Source organism: Xyrauchen texanus, chromosome 43 (assembly GCF_025860055.1).
Source record: "Xyrauchen texanus isolate HMW12.3.18 chromosome 43, RBS_HiC_50CHRs, whole genome shotgun sequence".
Taxonomy (NCBI): domain Eukaryota; kingdom Metazoa; phylum Chordata; class Actinopteri; order Cypriniformes; family Catostomidae; genus Xyrauchen; species Xyrauchen texanus.
The window spans coordinates 24,198,454-24,217,711 of NC_068318.1; the positions used below are offsets into that span (position 1 = coordinate 24,198,454).

The 19,258-nt window shown below is 38.7% G+C and overlaps 1 protein-coding gene across 3 annotated transcripts in view; it reads left to right on the plus strand.

The window, feature by feature from the left end:
* LOC127635912 (neurobeachin-like) overlaps nt 1-19,258 on the plus strand; it is a 148,053-nt gene that overhangs the window by 99,532 nt on the left and 29,263 nt on the right. Inside the window, exons 14-27 of one of the 3 annotated variants that reach the window (XM_052116201.1) lie at nt 201-280; nt 1,382-1,444; nt 2,526-2,623; nt 3,264-3,356; nt 5,738-5,846; nt 8,835-8,916; nt 9,038-9,161; nt 10,616-10,808; nt 11,578-12,594; nt 13,766-13,983; nt 14,595-14,748; nt 15,373-15,396; nt 15,850-15,933; nt 18,426-18,606. In XM_052116201.1, the coding sequence (XP_051972161.1) occupies nt 201-280; nt 1,382-1,444; nt 2,526-2,623; nt 3,264-3,356; nt 5,738-5,846; nt 8,835-8,916; nt 9,038-9,161; nt 10,616-10,808; nt 11,578-12,594; nt 13,766-13,983; nt 14,595-14,748; nt 15,373-15,396; nt 15,850-15,933; nt 18,426-18,606 (2,520 nt within the window). Of the gene's footprint in view, nt 1-200; nt 281-1,381; nt 1,445-2,525; nt 2,624-3,263; nt 3,357-5,731; nt 5,847-8,834; nt 8,917-9,037; nt 9,162-10,615; nt 10,809-11,577; nt 12,595-13,765; nt 13,984-14,594; nt 14,749-15,372; nt 15,397-15,849; nt 15,934-18,425; nt 18,607-19,258 lie in introns of all 3 variants that reach the window. The other 2 variants (XM_052116203.1, XM_052116204.1) reach the window with 2 other exon arrangements.

Consider the following 19,258-nt stretch of genomic DNA (forward strand, 5'->3'; position numbering starts at 1 on the left):
TGTGAGGTTAAATATTTTGATGCTTTGAAATGTAAGGGTGTTTCCCCCAACCTCTAATATTTGATAAGGTTTTTTTATCAGGCAAACAGTTTTTTGGTTAAATGGTGATTAAGGAGCCCAAACATGTAGTAGCACCATACGCAGGTGTTTATACATGTGCAATCCCTGTGATCTGTGTAAATCTATGTGTTTGCTTACAGATGGTCCACGGCCCTCTCAGAAGGAGATTATATCACTACGGGCGTTTATGCTTCTCTTCCTCAAACAACTCATTCTCAAGGTGAGAAGATACAAGATCCTATTCTATGTATTGTTTTACCTTTTTTTATGTGTTCAGAACTCGGATATAAATTGACCTTTGTAAGAGACATAATGTAACCCTGATTTTTGCTTATTTAAAAAAAAAGAGAGCGCGAGAGAGGCATGCCAAATGTATTTTCTGTGGTAAATGACAATGCTATAGATTCTTTCGCTTAACACTTGTATTGAACCTGGAACATTTCTTTACTAATGAGATTCTACAAATGAAACAGATACTTCCTCCAACCAATGTAGTAGCCAAAGGGAGTTGACTGGGGAATGACAGTAAACCTTTGTGATCAATCTGAAAACATTTTAATCATTTTGTGTGTTATCTTATTACAATTTATGCATTTGACAGTAAGTGTTGGAGTAGTACTGAGTTAGTGTGGCTCGAGATTAAATCACATCCCAATGTGTATTTTGTAATTAGACATTGTAATAATGCATATACACCTCCTAACACCTACTTCATATCAACATTTTACATACACAAGTGATAGCATATTACATTTAATTGCTATTTGCATCATTTTCTTCACTGTTGATTTTACACATCTGCTTTAAAATAACAGTATTTTCAGTGTTTTCATTTTCCCCTGAAATTTGCAGATATTTATTTGATTATTTGTTTTTGATTTGTTTAAAACAAAAGCTAAGGCTTGATGGGGCAACACAGAGAGAATTGCTTTAGCGATCATCACTCACCCCCACACACACACACGCATACACACACACAAAAACAAGTGTTTAAAATAGAAGCATGAACAGCAGGTTTCATTTATTTAACCAATGCCTTTTTGTTTCGTTCTATTATTTTCTGCCCTCATTGCACATTCTCTCGCTCTCATGCAGTTATTAGTGTTTAAGAGTGACCTTAATTCATCAAAAAAGATTCACTGTCACTAAACTAAGAAATCAGGCTCACTCAATGATAACACAATATAAAGCAGCTACCTGCAACGTTTTATTAACATTGTTGTTACTGGTGTAATCGTATTGTGATTTGGAAGAAATTATTTTTCCTTTTTTATGTCTGAGCTTATGGGAGATTTGTGTTTTTGTATTTTTGTTTTTTTAGGACCGAGGAGTAAAGGAAGACGAGCTGCAGAGCATTTTAAACTACCTGTTAACCATGCATGAGGTAAATCTGATCAATATGCAGACCAAAGGTTCTGTGGACTCATTTTCTTCTTCCTTTATTAAACAAGCCGCCTTCATGTTCTTTATGAAAAACAAGCTGCTTTAATCTTTATTGAAGTTTTGGCAGACTGAAATGTTCACCTGAGGTTTAAGAAGTCCAGAGGTCTTTGAGTCCATCACGAAGGCTCTAGTATTATCTTGAAAGCTGCATCAACACTTTGATGTTTTTCTTTGTTTTGTTTTTTGAGAACACAAAATGAATCCAGAAGAACGTTAGTTAAAAGTCAAGTCATTTTTATTTGTATAGCACCTCAAAAACACACATCGTTTCAAAGCAGCTTTACAGAAGATCAGGCATTAACAGAAGATAAAACTGTAATGTCTATAATGTTTTAGAGTCATCATTGTGTAATTAGATAAAATACGATTGTTAATCATGTTTAAAATGATGTTGATTAATGGAGAAAAATAAGATTGGGAGAAACCAGACTCACTGTGGGGGCCAGTTCCCCTCTGAATAACATCATGAATATAATGTCAATATTACTTATGTATAGTGCAAGTCATGGTTTAAAATTATAAACTAAGTAAGTGTTAAGAGTCAGTGTTTAAACATATATTTTGTATGAACTGTAAGATTAATGACCAATGTCTTTGAAGTCCATCCTGGATTAACTGCAGAATTTCACATAGATGCAATTGTCCTTGTTAGTTGGCTGATTAAGGGTTTTGTTGGCAATTAATTGATAGTCGCTGTATTCCATTTCAAGAGTGTAGTCCATCATTAGACCGAGGTGATGCAGGCAGAGATCAGTGAGGTGCATCGCAGTTCAACCTGGCCGGTAATTTCGGTGAGGTCTATCCTAAATCCAAGGTTCAGCCAATGGCATATGAAATATCCCATGTCTTATGGTTGGAGTTGGCATCAGTTCATCCACTGAAGTCCCTTGTAATAGACTGAAGTGATGTTTGGCTGGCACCAGCTGCTATTAGCATTATTATATAACACCTGTTGGATCATTATAGCACTATAATACTTGTCTGATGTGGTCCTTTATGTGTTCATTTTCACTCTCCTATAGGACGAAAACATCCATGATGTGCTTCAGCTCTTGGTTGCACTCATGTCTGAGCACCCTGCCTCTATGATCCCTGCCTTTGACCAAAGGAATGGAATACGGTGAGCTCTCGGGGACAAACAGAGCAGCTCTTGCATGACCCGGTTACATAACTGTAATAGATTTGGACTATCACGGATGCATCAATCAAATTTCCTCATGCCTCACAACCCACTGCAAGAGACTTGAGCACTTGTTCGAAATGCCTTATTTATGAACACATGCCCTCAGAGCAACTTTATGATATTATAATACACAGTGATATTCCCCATTTAGATGTTCTCATTTTGAGAAGTTCCTTAAATGATATCTGTGCTTCTGAAGGAAGGTTGTGCACCCTACAAAATCGAATTTGAGTGTCTTTGAAATTCCAATTCAGTTGCTGAATTTTTATTCAGATGACAAACAGTATTCAGAATTGTAATGTGAACTTGAATTTAATGAAGTATAATTAAAATTGAATGACATGCATCAAAATCTAAATAACCACTTTAGGTGTAGTTTGATAACATTTTCATGCACAGAACATATGGGGTATTACTTGAAACATTTTCTTTTATTAATAATTAAAGTTTAAAAAACACCTACAGAAATTTGTATTTAATATACTGGGTAATTGAATAGATTTATTACATTAACTTTCATCTTATGGACCACTATGGAAGAAAACTTGTCTAAAGTACTGCATCATATTCTTTTCAGGGTCATCTACAAGCTGCTGGCCTCCAAAAGCGAGAGTATTCGAGTCCAGGCTCTTAAAGTTCTTGGCTACTTCCTGAAACATCTGGGGCACAAGTGAGTTTTGTTTAAATATGCTCATTTGCCTGAAGAACCTGTTGAATTTTTTTACTTCTGTGTGATCCTGCAATGCTGTATTTGATGTGTTTCTAATTGCAGCATTTTAAGTATGCCAATAAACTTCAGTGTGTATTTGTTTTAGCTCATAGGCTGTTAAACACTGGCTTCTGGTGGAATAATTGTTCTGAAAGACTGTTGTGGGAAGCAAGGCAGTTTGAGACAAGAGAAGCCAATTTTGTGAAGGTTATACAAATGAATCAGAATCCCATAGGAAGAACACATTTCTAACACCTTCCTGCTTACAGTAAATTTTAATAAATCCAAAAGGGTCTCAAGAATAAAGAACATACTTGTTTGCAATTTCATTTCCTAAACTTCAAATACAATTAAATGTGTGGATGCTGTCAGAGCCCTGTCCTAGTTGTTAAAAAACATGATCTAACACATTGGAGCTGTGGCACTCATGTGATTAAGCCGAGTTAGAGTCTGGCTTGCATCATTTCTCCTTCCCCCCTCATCTCCTATCATCCTGTCTTCTGTGGCAAAAAATAAAATGCAAAACATTTAAAGGTGCAGTAAAAATCTTCCAATAGAATAAAAATGAAAAATATTATACTTAATTTTTTTTAAATTATTCATTTTCATACTTCTGATATTGCAAATGATTAACAAGTTTAGCTTTGATATGCCCCCTTAAAGAACATGTGACAATAGTGGTGTATCAGTGATTCACGTATGTATCAGTTTTGCTTTGTTTGACATGCCCACTTGTAGAACATGTGACCACATTGGTGTATCAGTAATTTGCATATGTATCCGTTTAGCTTTATGTTAGACATGCCCACTTACAGAACATGCGACCACATTTGTATATCAGTTATTTGCATATGTATCAGTTTAGCTTTGTTAGACACGCCCACTTGCAGAACATGTGACCACATTGGTGTATCATTTATTGCATATGTATTAGTTTAGCTTTATGTTAGACACGCCCACTTGAAGAGCAGGTGACCACATTGGTGCATCATTTATTGCATATGTATTAGTTTAGCTTTGTTAGACACGCCTACTTGCAGAACATGTGACCACATGGTTGTACCAGTTATTTGCAGATGTAGACTTTTAGGAACACTTGACCATATCAGTTATTTCCTAAATGTACAGTTTAGATTTATGTTAGGCATGCCCACTTACAAAATCATGTGAACATATTGGTGTATCAGTTTTTTGCATATGCATCGTTACATTTATGTTTGACACGCCCACTTACAGAACATGTGACCACATTAGTATATCATTTATTTGCATATGTATCAGTTTAGCTTTATGTTAGACACGCCTACTTGCAGAACATGTGACCACATTGGTGTATAATTTATTGCATATGTATCCGTTTAGCTTTATGTTAGACACGCCTACTTGAAGAGCAGGTGACCACATTGGTGTATCATTTATTGCATATGTATCCATTTAGCTTTATGTTAGACACGTCCACTTGAAGAGCAGGTGACCACATTGGTGCATCATTTATTGCATATGTATTAGTTTAGCTTTATGTTAGACACGCCTACTTGCAGAACATGTGACCACATGGGTGTACCAGTTATTTGCAGATGTAGACTTTTAGGAACACTTGACCAAATCAGTTATTTCCTAAATGTACAGTTTAGATTTATGTTAGGCATGCCCACTTACAAAATCATGTGACCATATTTGTGTATCAGTTTTTTGCATATGCATCAAGTTACATTTGTGTTTGACACGCCCACTTGCAGAAAATGTGACCAAATGGGTGAATCAGTTATTTGCATGTGTATCAGTTTAGCTTTGTTTTAGATACACACATTTGCAGAAACAGAAGACTGTGTGTCAGTTAGTTGCATATTTATGAGTTCAGCTTCATTTATGAGACACGCCCAGTTGTAGAAAAATGGGACCGCATGGGTGTGTTGTATGTGTATTCAGCTTGTGTGTGCTGCGTGTGTGTGTGTGTGTGTGTGTCTGAAAGGTGAATTAAATGTGCATATTTGATCGGCTGTCTTTGTGCTGCCACATCCCCAGGAACGCTGTTGTCTCTGAGAGGCTGTAAGAAGGCCACTGACAGCTGTGTGTGTGTGTGTTTGTGTGTGTGATAAGGGGGGTATGCCCTTGAGGAGTGCAGTGTCAGTTCTAATCGTGTCTGTCAACCAGTAGCATGCATCTTCTCATTGATCTTAGTGGTGTGGAAGACTGTGAGGTAAAATTGAACCTGTGAGTGAGTTTATACCTGCCTTCACCTCGCCAATGTCACTGCAAACAACATAACACATGTGCCTCGTATCTCATTCCCCTCTGTGCTCTGCGTGCGTGCGTGTGTGTGTGTCTGTCTCTGTGTGCAGGAGGAAGGTGGAGATCATGCACACACACAGTCTCTTCACGCTGCTCGGAGAGAGACTAATGATGCACACCAGCACTGTGACCGTCACCACCTACAACACGCTTTATGAGGTACAGTATGCTCCTGTCTACACCTGTGACCATTCTGGAGTATTTTTGGCAACAGTTTTCGTGACGCCTGTATAGATAATTGTATTCCAAAAGTTTTCTTAATACGTTCAATGAGTTCACAATGCATTTTAATCAACATTATAATGTTACATAATTGTTGCCACAGTTATAAAAGCAATATACCACAAGAGGTCATGCATTCCAGTGATATTACCATGAAAAGATGTGTTTTTGGGCACAACACAAAGTGGTGTGCCTAAAACTCCCTTAACCATGGAAAATCATTGTAACGCATGCCTCTGTTTAATAAATGGTTATATTTATTATAGAGCTTTCAATCAGTGCCTATGAATTCATCTTTAATAACCACATAAATCAATATTTGCTGTGAAAGCCTCCCAAATAAATATAATTCAATATAAATGACATAAATAATATACATACTGTGTGTGTGTGTGTGTGTGTGTGTGTGTGTGTGTGTGTGTGTGTGTGTGTGTGTGTGTGTGTGTGTGTGTGTGTATATATTGTGTGAGGGAGAAAGAGAGGGATAAATTCAGATATTCAGATTGAAATGTATTGTATTATTATGGAAGACATGTAAAGCATTGATTAGACGATACAAAAAGTTTCTTTAGAAGTTTCAGTTTAAGTATATATGTAAGTCAGAGGGATGCTTTTTGAGCTTCTCACTGTTTTTTAGCAACATAAACACTGTTTTTTAGAAGTCGGAGTGAAGTTAAATGTAGGCGAAACGATGAAAATCATGTCTCAAATGATCCATGCATTCTGTTGTGCTTCATCCAGCTGTGAACAGGTGCTTGAAGTGTTTGAAGTTCTTGAGTTTGGCTTTTTCAAATGCAAGTCCTGGCAAACCCTTGAAAATAGCCAATTTTAGCAAGAGGTGCTTAAAAAGTGCTTGAAAATCGTTAAATATGGTGCTTAAATAATATAATACATTAAATGTATTTATTTATTTTCGGGAAAACATGACGACACCCCCAAACCCCCCATCACCACATGATGAACAAATGTCTCTTATGAGCCAGTTCATTTTAACCATATGGGCAGAGGTCCGGTGACCACTGCTGAAGCAGCACAAAGGTGGTGCTGTCACGTGGCACCTGTTACTTCTGCCAGCGCTGTTCAGAATGGGCCAATCACAATCAAGTGTTGCTGGAGGATTTTAAGAAAATATTTTATAGATACGGCTGTAGTGGATTTCACAAGTATGAATCCTTGCTACTCTCAGATTTAAACATTACAAATTACTGTCCAGAGTGAAAATATGATATGAGATGTAAAATGATCTGAGTTTTGAATGCAAATCAATGGACGATTCAGTTTTGTGAGTCTTCTAGTGCCTCCTTGTTTAAAGAAAGCTTTGTGTCTCACAAAATAGGTTATTTCTGGGTCAACATTTAGGTCAGTATCAAAATATGTTGACAAACATGTCCCTTGACTTTTTTAGTCATAAAAAAGCTTTCAAATAGCCGGAAAAAAATGAAAAGGTGTTATTCTATAACCTAACCTTTAATAATATGAAATGGCTTGACTCTGTTTTGCACATTGTTTAGAGAATCTATTGGATATTGTTAAATGCCTGAAACAATCCTTGTTCCTTTCATCTGGTACGTCACTTCTAAGACATGTTATGTGCTGATTTTGTACTTATTTTTAATAAAAGCATTAGTGCAAGGCTGAACAAGTGTGCAAAAAAAAAACAAATGTATTATTAATAGTTTAAAAAGAATGTTTGTCCCTTGATTTCATGTTATTGGTTTTATCATTGTTAAAACATTTTTTTCTTCAAGTTATGGAAACGTATTTTTAAGGTCAAAGTTCAGAGGCTACTTAATTTTGTGATTTTTACCAACATGTTAAAAATGTATTAATTAACTTTTTAACTGTAATATTTTCACACACAAAAAAACAATGTTGCAACCCATTTAACCCTCATTACTTTTAACTTAGTGTTGACTCGCTTCGTTCATGAAACATAATAAAAGATAGAACAACAGTCAAGTTGTCCTTTATGAATAAAAAGCATGTCAACCTGTTACAAAATATTTACCCTCAGTATTTATAGGCAAAAACTGAACTGAATGGAAAATTTCAATATTTTGTAAGTTGGAAAGTAACATTTTTTTGAGAATGATCCATTTGCAGTTTTGGTCAGTTCCTCACATAAATCTGTTGTGACTTTAGAAAACATGAAATATGGCACACGAGTCATATGGACTACTGTTTACGAACCCAGTTATTCAATTTAGTTGGAAAGCGAAGTGTGTGTTAAGGGAGCACATCAGTTTGCACATCAGTTTCGTCATGAATGAACCAATAATTGTTACTGTGAGAATATGTAGTTGAAGATGCACATTAAGATATGTTTTAATTGTAAGTGTAATAAGTAAAAAAAGAAAAAAAAAGACTGAATTATTACAATATTTTTATTTAAAATAAACAATTAAAGAATTTGTTTTAATTACATCTTGGGCATAGTCCTTGAAAACAAATTAAAATGTGCTTGAGAAGTCCTTGAATTTAACTTTGAAGCATCTGTACGAACCCTGTGTAAAGAGCTCGTCCTGACTCTCATTCTGTGAGGTTTGTTGAGGCGTGCTGGCTGCCCCCTGTTGACGCAGCTTATTAAAACATGACATTATATGTACTTCATGCTTGCTCTGAAGGTAAAATAATACAAACTTGTAATACAGAATTTACAAACGGGTCAGGTGGCATGATTAATTGCGTTACTTAAAAAAAAAAAAAAAGAATGTGTTATTTTTTATATAATCGCATTAAATTAATGTGTTCAATCTACACCCCAAATTGCTTTATAATAATCACAAACAATATCTTCTAATAACGTAGGTCATTAGCCTTTATAATGTATTATATATACAGACTTAATAAAATAACATAAAAAATGTCAATGAAGCAATGAATTGTGGGACTAATCAAAGTGATTTTTGCCTGTTGTGTCTGTAGATCTTAACAGAGCAGGTTTGCACTCAGGTGGTGCACAAGCCCCACCCAGAACCCGATTCTACCGTAAAGATACAGAACCCCAGTAAGTGTCCGTGAATTTTCAGCTCTGCAACACTTAGTTATTAGCATATCAGATTCAATGATCATTCTCTGTACATCCGTTCTCTTTCATCCTCTTTCTCTTTGCTTCTTTTCTGTCTCAGTGATTCTGAAGGTCGTGGCCACGCTGCTGAAAAGCTCCTCTCCCAGCACTGAGCTCATGGAGGTGCGACGCCTCTTTCTGTCCGACATGATCAAACTCTTCAGCAACAGCAGAGAGAACAGACGGTATGCTGTTACACACACAAAGGCACACACACACACACACACACACAAACATTTATAGACAGTCAGACAGACACATTTTCACAAGCACAGTTATATAAATCCTCTCTCGCATACAGGCATTCACACAAAAAATCAAAATATATGCAGACACTAAAATATGAATTTACACACACAAGCTGTATGAAAACATCAGACGCATTTATCTTCTCCCTCTCAGTGGGAAACACGTTCTGTCCTATTAAATCAATTAGTGTTGTAATTAATGTACTGAAGAATAAAGAGATGAAGTGGCATTCTCTCCACATTCTTCACTGTTTTATGGGCTCCTGTGGAGCCCTAAACCTGACTGTCTCCTGCTTGACTCAGGTTAGCCTAGTTTGCTCATTAGCAAGCTGTAGTTTGTGTTCTGTGCATGTGGGTGTATCCTAAACAAGCCCACAGCTTACTGTGCACTGAGGCCCACTCAGTCAGCTGCTGCCATGGTTACAACTGGATACCAAAATCACATGGAAGATTTTAGCAGTGGTTAAGTGGGACTGCTTGTTTCTGTATTCCATAAGAAGCCCGGCATTCTGAAGTGAACAGACATGTGTGGAATCTTGAGAGAGAGCTGGAATGATTGGACAAGTATTGTTAGCAAGTTCCAGCATTCATAAACCGTTGCCTGCTTAATGTTTTGTGTACATTGTTTTATGTGGCTTGGCATATTCTTACAAGAAGATTCTCAAATTTTAAGCTTTGATTTAGTTTTGATCGTAGTTGTAATAACAATAGTCTATGAAGGTTCCACATGAAGGTTTTACATATGAGAACCTGGACAGTCAATAAGCATTAAATAAGCCACAACTACATTAGCTAAAAACAACAACTATGTTTGCCAAACTACAGCTGTATTAGCCAGAATTTGCAAAATACCCAGTGCACTGGTGAATGTGTGCCAAAATACCATACGCCCAAATGAACCTGAAGTAAAATCCAATTTGTCCAATGCAATTTGTATTATTTGATTGGACTGTCTAGATTTAAGACACAAGATTGGGTTCTTTTGGAGATAAGTGGATGCCACTTGCGGAATCAAGGTTGTCATCAGTGGGCACACATCCTGAAACGTTGCCCTGGCCCTGTGACAAGGGGGCCTATTAAACACTTTTCTAAACTTCTAGTCTGTGAGGCCCACCGTTGTAATTTTGTCCCAAGCCCTATAAATTCAAGTGATGGCCCTTGCAGAATTAAACATACAGAGGTACTGAGGTCATGTGACAACAATGAAGCATACTTCTGTTTGAAATTTTCATGTGGCATAATGCATAATGTTTCACATACTGTTTTTGCAGTATTTAGTTTGTTCCATTTTGAATTTTAGGCAGATATTTTACCTCAATTATACATTGCATGAGTGATTAATTGGCTAATTGCATCCAAAATTACACAAAAGTGTTGTAATATGTGTGTAGGTGTTTGCTGCAGTGCTCAGTGTGGCAGGACTGGATGTTTTCTCTGGGCTATATTAACCCAAAGAACCCGGAGGAGCAGAAGATCACCGAAATGGTCTACAACATTTTCCGCATCCTGCTGTACCACGCCATCAAGTATGAGTGGGGAGGCTGGCGCGTGTGGGTGGACACTCTCTCCATTGCCCACTCCAAGGTTAGCGCAATCCAGTCCGCAACACTTAGCCTGTTACTTGGTATATTTCATTTCCCAATATCAGTTAAAATGGTTTTAATACACTTCTTATTTCCAAGTAAAAGTGGAAAAGGTGACAATGTTAACAGTAATAGCAATGCTATCAAAATACAGTGTGGAATTTAACCACATTGAAAATCTGAGATTCAAAATCCAATTTTAATCTGGAAATAAGTTTTTAGGAATATACATTTGTTTAAACAAAGAATTGTAGTTATGTAAAATTAATATTAAATATTTATGATCAAAGTTATGACATCTTAACTACTTTATACAAAGGTCACTTTGGCTCAGCGGTTAAGTCTCTGGGTTACTGACCGAAATGTCCGGGGTTCAAGCCCCAGCACCGCCAAGATACCACTGTTGGGCCCTTGAGCAAGGCCCTTGACCCTATCTGCTCCAGGGGCGCTGTTTCATGGCTGACCCTGCGCTCTGACACCAGCTTAGTTGGGATATTCGAAAACAACTGCATTTCATTGGCTCTGTACCTGTACTCTGCACAATGACAATAAAGCTGAAATAAAAAAATAAAAAATAAAGCAAAATGGGGACATACAAATACAAAAATTAAAAATTCATGTTAATTTTCCAATTCAACTGTTCACTCATGGTGTTATGCGGATTCTATCATTTATCAAACATGCAAAATAGAAGCATTTTCACTTGTGGTCTCTGACTTTTGGAGCCCACTGTAGATTTAATGTCTTAAAACATGACTCTGACTCTTAAGGTGACCTATGAGGCGCACAAGGAGTACCTTGCGAAGATGTATGAGGAGTACCAGCGACAGGAAGAGGAGAACATAAAGAAAGGTAAGAAAGGTTCTGTCAGCACTATCTCTGGCCTGTCCACCCAACCTGCCGCTGTCAACGGAAACCTGGAGATCCGTGAGATTGATGACACGTCTCAGACACAAACGCCAGAGAGCGAGGCAGACTACGGAGAGAATGCAGACTCCAGAAACCTACTAGCTGAGGCCAAAGGCCCTGAAGGGGATGTCGAGCAGTCAGCAGCAGGGGTTCGTGTGGAAGTCCATGACTTGCTTGTGGATATCAAAGCGGAGAAGGTAGAGGCTACGGAGGTCAAGTTGGATGATTTGGATCTGTCCCCGGAAGTTCTGGTAGGAGGGGGAGGCATGGAGAACGGACCCCTGGTAGAGGTCGACTCGCTTTTGGACAGCGCCTACTGTGCAGCAGTTCACAAGCTCAATGGAAGCCTCGTCCCCAAAGGTGAAGAAAGCGTCGTAGGTCTTACCGAAGATGATGGAAGTCTAGGCCCTCTGATCACGCTTGCAGATGAGAAGGATAGCGTTCCCAGCAACAATGGCTTCTTATTCCCCAAGGTGGATGAGAAGCTGCTTCCTTCATTGGCATCAACAGAACCCCTTGTGCTGCCCAGCCCAGAACAACCCCCTTGTCCTACCACTCCACACATCTCGAGTGCCAGTGACGACCTTAGCCTTTTGGCCCACATGACCTCTTGTGGTTCAGACTTGGTCCAGACCCCAAGTGGACTCCCAGAGGATCATGGGTTTAAGCTACAAAGCTCTCTGGTAGACATCAGCACATTGGCTGAGGCCGAGGCCCAGGCTGCAGCCAGGACAGCAGAGTGTTTGGAGCAAGAGGTAGAGGATGCCCGAGCAGGGAAGAGTGGAGTGGATGCCGCCAGTACCGTCTCAGACACAGAGAGGTCCGACGACGGAAAGGACAAAGAGATGAAGAAAATTCAGACGACAGCCACCACACAGGTGCAACTCATTCATTCTCTTTGATTTGATTTGTTATCAATGTTGCATATCATTATGTCCACAAATGGTAGCACTTGAAAATATTAAAGGTATAGTTCACCCATAAATGAAAATTCTGTTATCATTGACTCTGTGGAACTCAAATGGAGATAAAGTTTACTGCGTGTCATTACGTTATGCAGGCAGTTTGTATGACACAAATTTCATCAGAAGCACAGTACAGACTGTCTGTGTGCAGCCCCAGTTTTCCAGCCATGCGGACAGCATTATCTTTATGCAATGTCGACCCAAATGCCTTCCATTGACTCTGTTTTGAACACATCTGTAAGGGCAGTGGTGGCTCAGTGGTTGAGGCTCAGGGTTACTGACCAGAATGTTGGGGGTTCAAGCCCCAGCACCACCAAGATGCCACTGTTGGGCCCTTGAGCAAGGCACTTAACTCCAGGTTGCTCCGGGGGGATTGTCCCTGTAATAAGTGCATAATAAGTCACTTTGGATAAAAGCGTCTGCCAAATGCATAAATGTAAATGTAAGGGCTTGTGGTCAAAAGAATATACTTTGAAAGGCTTAGCACTAAACGATCAACGAGACTGAACGGCACATGGAAAACCGAAGTATAGCCTAGCTTTCAGGCAGAATGTACAGGCTGCTCTTTTCCATAAAACGAAAGCAAATGAGACTTACTCACTGTATTCCAGTAGTTTACCAAAATGTAAATCATTATTCGATGAAAAGCTTACACTTTGCTATAGTTTGGAAATCTTATTTGTACTACTGCTTTTTCAAACTGGCACATAGTGTTCAGATATGATGCATGTGTGAACCAATGGCATTTGTCCTTACTGACATAAAACTTGGTGTGATGTGTCTTATGGCAATATATTTGAATTTATGCAGAACTGTTGAGAGCTTTATGAGAGCTGCAGCAGCAAAGATTTTAAACAAATAACAGTGTTGTAGCTAACATCTTTTGTTATCCACTGAAGGAAAAAGTTATATAGTTATATTGGAATGATCCAACCCTTTAATTCAATCAACCAACAAAACAATCTCAACCATACAATCTGGTTTAGAAGCAAAAATAATTAATAAATGGATTGATGTAAAATTTAACATACAAACAATCAAGCAGATTGCAAAGATTCAGAAATGAATGGGTGTTCCCCTGCAGGCTCTTCATGGCCGCATGTCGGGTCAGATGGAGAGGGACCTTCGTGTGGATCTTGGTTTCCGAGGCATGCCAATGACAGAGGAACAGCGGCGGCAGTTCAGCCCCGGCCCTCGCACCACTATGTTCAGGATCCCAGAATTCAAGTGGTCCTCCATGCATCAGCGCCTTCTCACTGATCTGCTGTTCGCCCTGGAGAGTGATGTACACATGTGGAGGAGGTATGGGAATTTGTAACTTCACATTCCAGACTTTTGACTATCGACATAAATTCTGGTCTGCTTTTTGTGTATTCTGGCTTTGAATACAGTAATTGCTCTAAAGTTTCTGTTTGTCTAAAAAGTGATATGAACAGATTATACCAGAGTAAACAAAGCAGTATATACAATTCTGCTTGTGGATATCTAGTTTAATTGCTACTAAGAGCCTCATACAAAACTCTTGGGAATATATCTTGGAAAGATTTGATGGCACTAACCTGGCAAACTTTGGCAAATCCAAGTGTTTACAGAGACCAACTTGTGCACCCGAGCCCTGGAAGTTGCTTAAAGCCAACCAATCAGATAAGAGCTTGCCCATTTTAAGTACAAAATGTATCTGACAGCCAGTCAGGCAGTTCATGGTCTAGGCTGAGATGAGGGAATTTGTTTCCTTTGGATGTACGCTTAAAATACATATACTAATAATTAAGGTAATCTTGTGCTTTCGTCAAATTTTCAAACACATTTTTGTCTTGGTTGATAGACATGTTTTGTTTTTCACTGATAAACATGCTCTTGAAGTTTGAAGTCTCACATCACTCCTGTTTTCCTTTGTTCTCTCTTTTTCTCAGCCACTCTACGAAATCGGTCATGGACTTCGTAAACAGTAACGAGAACATTATATTTGTTCACAACACCATCCACCTAATTTCCCAGATGGTTGATAACATCATCATTGCTTGTGGCGGGATCCTGCCTCTGCTCTCTGCTGCCACCTCTCCATCTGTAAGTGGCACACGAGCACCCTCTAGTGCTTATGCACATCAGGACAACATCTTTGAATGATTAAAAGTACTTTAAAGTGGTTGAATGTTGGAAGGGCTGTATTGGGAACTAACTTCTAAATATGGGTGATCTCGGTTCAAATCTAGTTAGTAAGGTTGGAAAAAAGTTTCCTCTAGATTCTAAATATCGGTGTGTAATAAATTGTGGCGACAGTGCTTATCTCATCTTATGTACTGATAGAGACATTTATGAACAGTGAGATGAATGACACGTCATCTCAAAGGAAGATTGCTTACTCCAAATCGATACTTTTGCCTACAAAATATTTTTGTCCTTGAGTGCTGCAGATGGCAAATCTGATCCACAATCAGTGTTCTTACTCTGAAATATTAGCATAAGCCATATTTTTTGGCATCTTACTCACAACCTAACCTCTTATTTCTGCTATAAATTCTTATAACTTTATCTAAAACCTCTATTTACTGACATTATTTTATAACTGTCTTTTTGTGTTCTTTAATATTTTCTGTATTCCCTACTAATCTTAATAATTCTCTCCCTATCTTCCCTCTAATTCTCTTTGTTTCTTTCTCCTATGTGTTTTTTTGTCTTTTGCATGCGCAGAGTTCTAAGGTTAGTGCAAACCCTGTAAGTTCCACTTTATTTATTCTTCTGTAACATTCACTGACTTGTTTTTTTTTTAATGCTACATTTTGATACCAGTGGCTTTAGATTAGAATGTATTGCCCATTTCAAATCAATGCCTTATTTATTATCATATTCTGTCATATTTAAATTGATTTGAATAACAGATATATTTCAAATTTGTACTAAGTCTGACATTATTTTTGTAGTGCAATCGATATGCATCTTTAACATGCGCAATAAGATTTAAAAATCATATATGATAAAAATATGTTTGCATTTCATCCTCATAGTTTATCCATGACAAACATACACGCATATACTGATATTACATTGCATTAAATAAATTAACATGCACTGTGCTGCTATGCTGAGCCCCCTGGCTCTGTTGGTCAATTAAAAAGGGGTTCTATTAAATGTCAACCTCATTTGTTCCCCTCTATGTTGGTCATAAAGACACACGGGGGCTCTTGCTTACAGAAAGGTGCAAAAAACAGTGAAATTAATAGCCTGCCAGGAAGCTCTGACTCCAGGGTGGAGGTAGGTCAGAGATGTCACACCTATAAAAACCCACAATCCACTGCTGTGTGACCCCTAGCCACCACTGTTTTGTCACCTAGCAACAAGCATGTTCCCAGTTTTCAACATCAATAACATTATGTTCAGCACTCAACTGTAGTCAGTTTAAATGGAATAATGTGGCTTTCTAGGCTATCACTATGCTTCTAGTTTTAAAGGGATAGTACAGCCAGAATTAAAAATGCTGTCATCATTCACGCTACCTCATGTTGTTCCAAACCTGTATGGATTTCTTTCTTCTGTGGTACACAAAAGGAGATGTTCACCCTGTGTGAACTATCCTTTTAAGATTGATCACAACATTGATCAAAAATGTACCACATAGTCTGTTATTTAAATTTGTCTTCAAAAGAGAGGAAGAGGCACATAGTCTGTTATTTAAATTTGTCTTCAAAAGAGAGGAAGAGGCTTTCTAAAGGGTTTAAAAGCATATTTGGCCTGTTTAAAGATTCCTACATTTCTTTAAAACAGATCACAGTGGGAGCTCTCTAAAAAGCTGTGAAAAACTTCACAAAATATAGGATTTTTTTTTTCTTTTGATATACCATAGAATTTGTAGAACTTTTGATATTGATGCTGCAAAATGGTGAAGAGTTCTCTTGCTTACCACTGTAATGATCGGGAGCACAAGCCACTGTAACAGCGCCTGCTCACTCGACAAAGATTGTCACTCTAGTTTGGGCACAGTAACTTCTGTGAGGAGTATTCATCCTTTTTATGTCACACTTAAATGTGTTTGAGAGAGGCATGTTTCTTTTATCATATAAAGTTGGTCTGGCATTATTGCCAACATCACACATTTGTTTGTGTCTGTCACATTTTTTTGATAAAGGGATGGTTCACCCAAAAATGATTTACTCACCTTCATGCCATGCCAGATGTATTATGAAAAGATTTTTAGAAGGATATCTCAGCTCTGTAGGTCCATACAATGCAACTGAATGGGTACCAACATTTTTAAGCTCCAAAGACTGCAGTGGTTAAATACATATCTTCAGAAGCAATATAGGTGTGGATGAGAAAAAGATCGATAAATAATTTTTTACTATCAATCTCCACTTTCACTTATTTTTGGTGATTCACATTCTTCGTGCACACATTGTTGCTTCAATATATCCACATAATGTTCCTTCCCCATGATGCCATCTATTTTGTGAAGTGCATCAGTCCCTTATGCAGCAAAGCACCCCCACAACATGATGCTGCCTCTCCCATGCTTCATGGTTGGGATGATGTTCTGCGGCTTGCAAGCCTCACCCTTTTTCCTCCAAACATAATGATGGTCATTATGGCCAAACAGTTCCATTTTTGATTCATCAGACCAGAGGACATTTCTCCAAAAAATAAGATCTTTGTCCCCATGTGCACTTGCAAACTGTAGTTTTTATGGCGGTTTTGAAGTAGTGGTTCCTTCCTTGCTGAGCAGCCTTTCAGGTTATGTAATATAGGACTCGTTTTACTGTGGATATAGATACTTGTCTACCTGTTTCCTCCAGCATCTTCACAAGGTCCTTTGCTGTTGTTATGGGATTGATTTGCACTTTTCACACCAAACAACATTCATCTCTAGGAGATAGAATTAGTCTCATCCTGAGTGGTATGATGGCGTTGTGGTTCCATGGTGTTTATACTTGCGTACTGTTGTTTGTACAGATGAACGTGATACTTTCAGGTGTTTGGAAATGGGTCCCAAGAATTTCCATAATTTGTTGGCTGATTTCTTTTGATATTCCCATGATGTCAAGCAAAGAGGCACTGAGTTTGAAGTTAGGCCTTAAAATACATCCACAGGTTCACCTCCAATTCAGTACACCTCCTATTAGCAAATTGCCTAAAGGCTTGACAACATATTCTGGAATTTTCCAAGCTGCTTAAAGGCACAGTTAACTTAAATTTGTAAATTCTGACTGAATGGAATTGTGATATAGTCAATTAAAAGTGAAACAATCTGTCTGTAAACAATTGTTGGAAAAATTACTCATCATGCACAAAGTAGATCTAGTCCTAAACAACTTGCCAAAACTATGGTTTGCTAATATGAAATCTGTGGAGTGTTTAAAAATGTTTTAATGACTTCAACCTAAGTGTATGTAAACTTATGACTTCAATTGTATGGATTTAACCACTGGAGAATTACATTTATGCTGCCTTTATGTTCATTTTGGAGCTTCCTTTATTTGCTTTTTGGAATGGTACCCCATTCACTTTCATTATATGGACTTACAGAGTTTAAATATTCTTCTAAAAATCTATATGTTCAGCAGAAGGAAGTCATAAACATCTTGGATGGCATGAGGGTGAGTAAATGATGAGAGAATGTTCATGTTTGTGTGAAATATCCCTTTAAAATGACTCTGTGTGTCAGTCTTTGTGTGCTTGTGTTTTAGTCTTACCTATTTATTAGGATAAGTTTCTAAACTTATGGACTTTCATCCTATGTGTGTGTCTCGCAGGCAGAGCTTGAGAACGTGGAAGCGACCCAGGGCATGACCTCAGAGACGGCAGTCACATTTCTCAGCAGGCTCATGGCCATGGTGGACGTGTTGGTGTTTGCCAGTTCTCTCAATTTCAGCGAGATTGAAGCTGAGAAGAACATGTCCTCAGGAGGACTAATGCGCCAGTGCCTACGATTAGGTGCGTGTGTGTATGAGGTCTCTAGTCCAATTATCTATATTAGCAATTTTAAATGTATCTGTAACAGTTAAAGGATGGGCAAGGAGGAGGTGGGAACCGGCTGAACAGTTAACATAACTTTTCATGTAAAAGTCAACTTAAATAAAATAAACACACGCATGCAGCATGGTCACATGCGTCTCTCTCTCTCTCTTGAAACTGCGTCTCCAGCTGCCCCTTATCTCGCTCTTACCTGCCGTGCTCTGGGAGGGGGAGGGGGGTGTGGAACGCTGCTCTTCCGGCCATTATGTCTGCCGGTGGCCCACCCCGCCTCCTGTGAACCTGGGAGGAGGGAAAGTGCGAGTGGAGACACCCAGAGAAAGAGAGGAGAGAGAGAGAAGAACTTGCTTGCCGGCTCCCGGACATGCTGTCGCTTGGTCCTCAACCACTCCTCTGCCCTCTGATGGATGGCATCGGGTCCTCTGGCCCCTGGTGGAGGGAACCGCTCCTCCCCTTCACAGCAGATAGCTGCGGTTTCTCCAGCGAATCCACGGCTGCTCCCCTGGCAGATGGCAGCGGCAAGGACTTCGCGACACCGCATCCCTACTCCTTCCCGGGTTTCGGCACGACTGTAACAGTTAAAGGAAGGGCAAGGAGAAGGCGGGAACCGGCT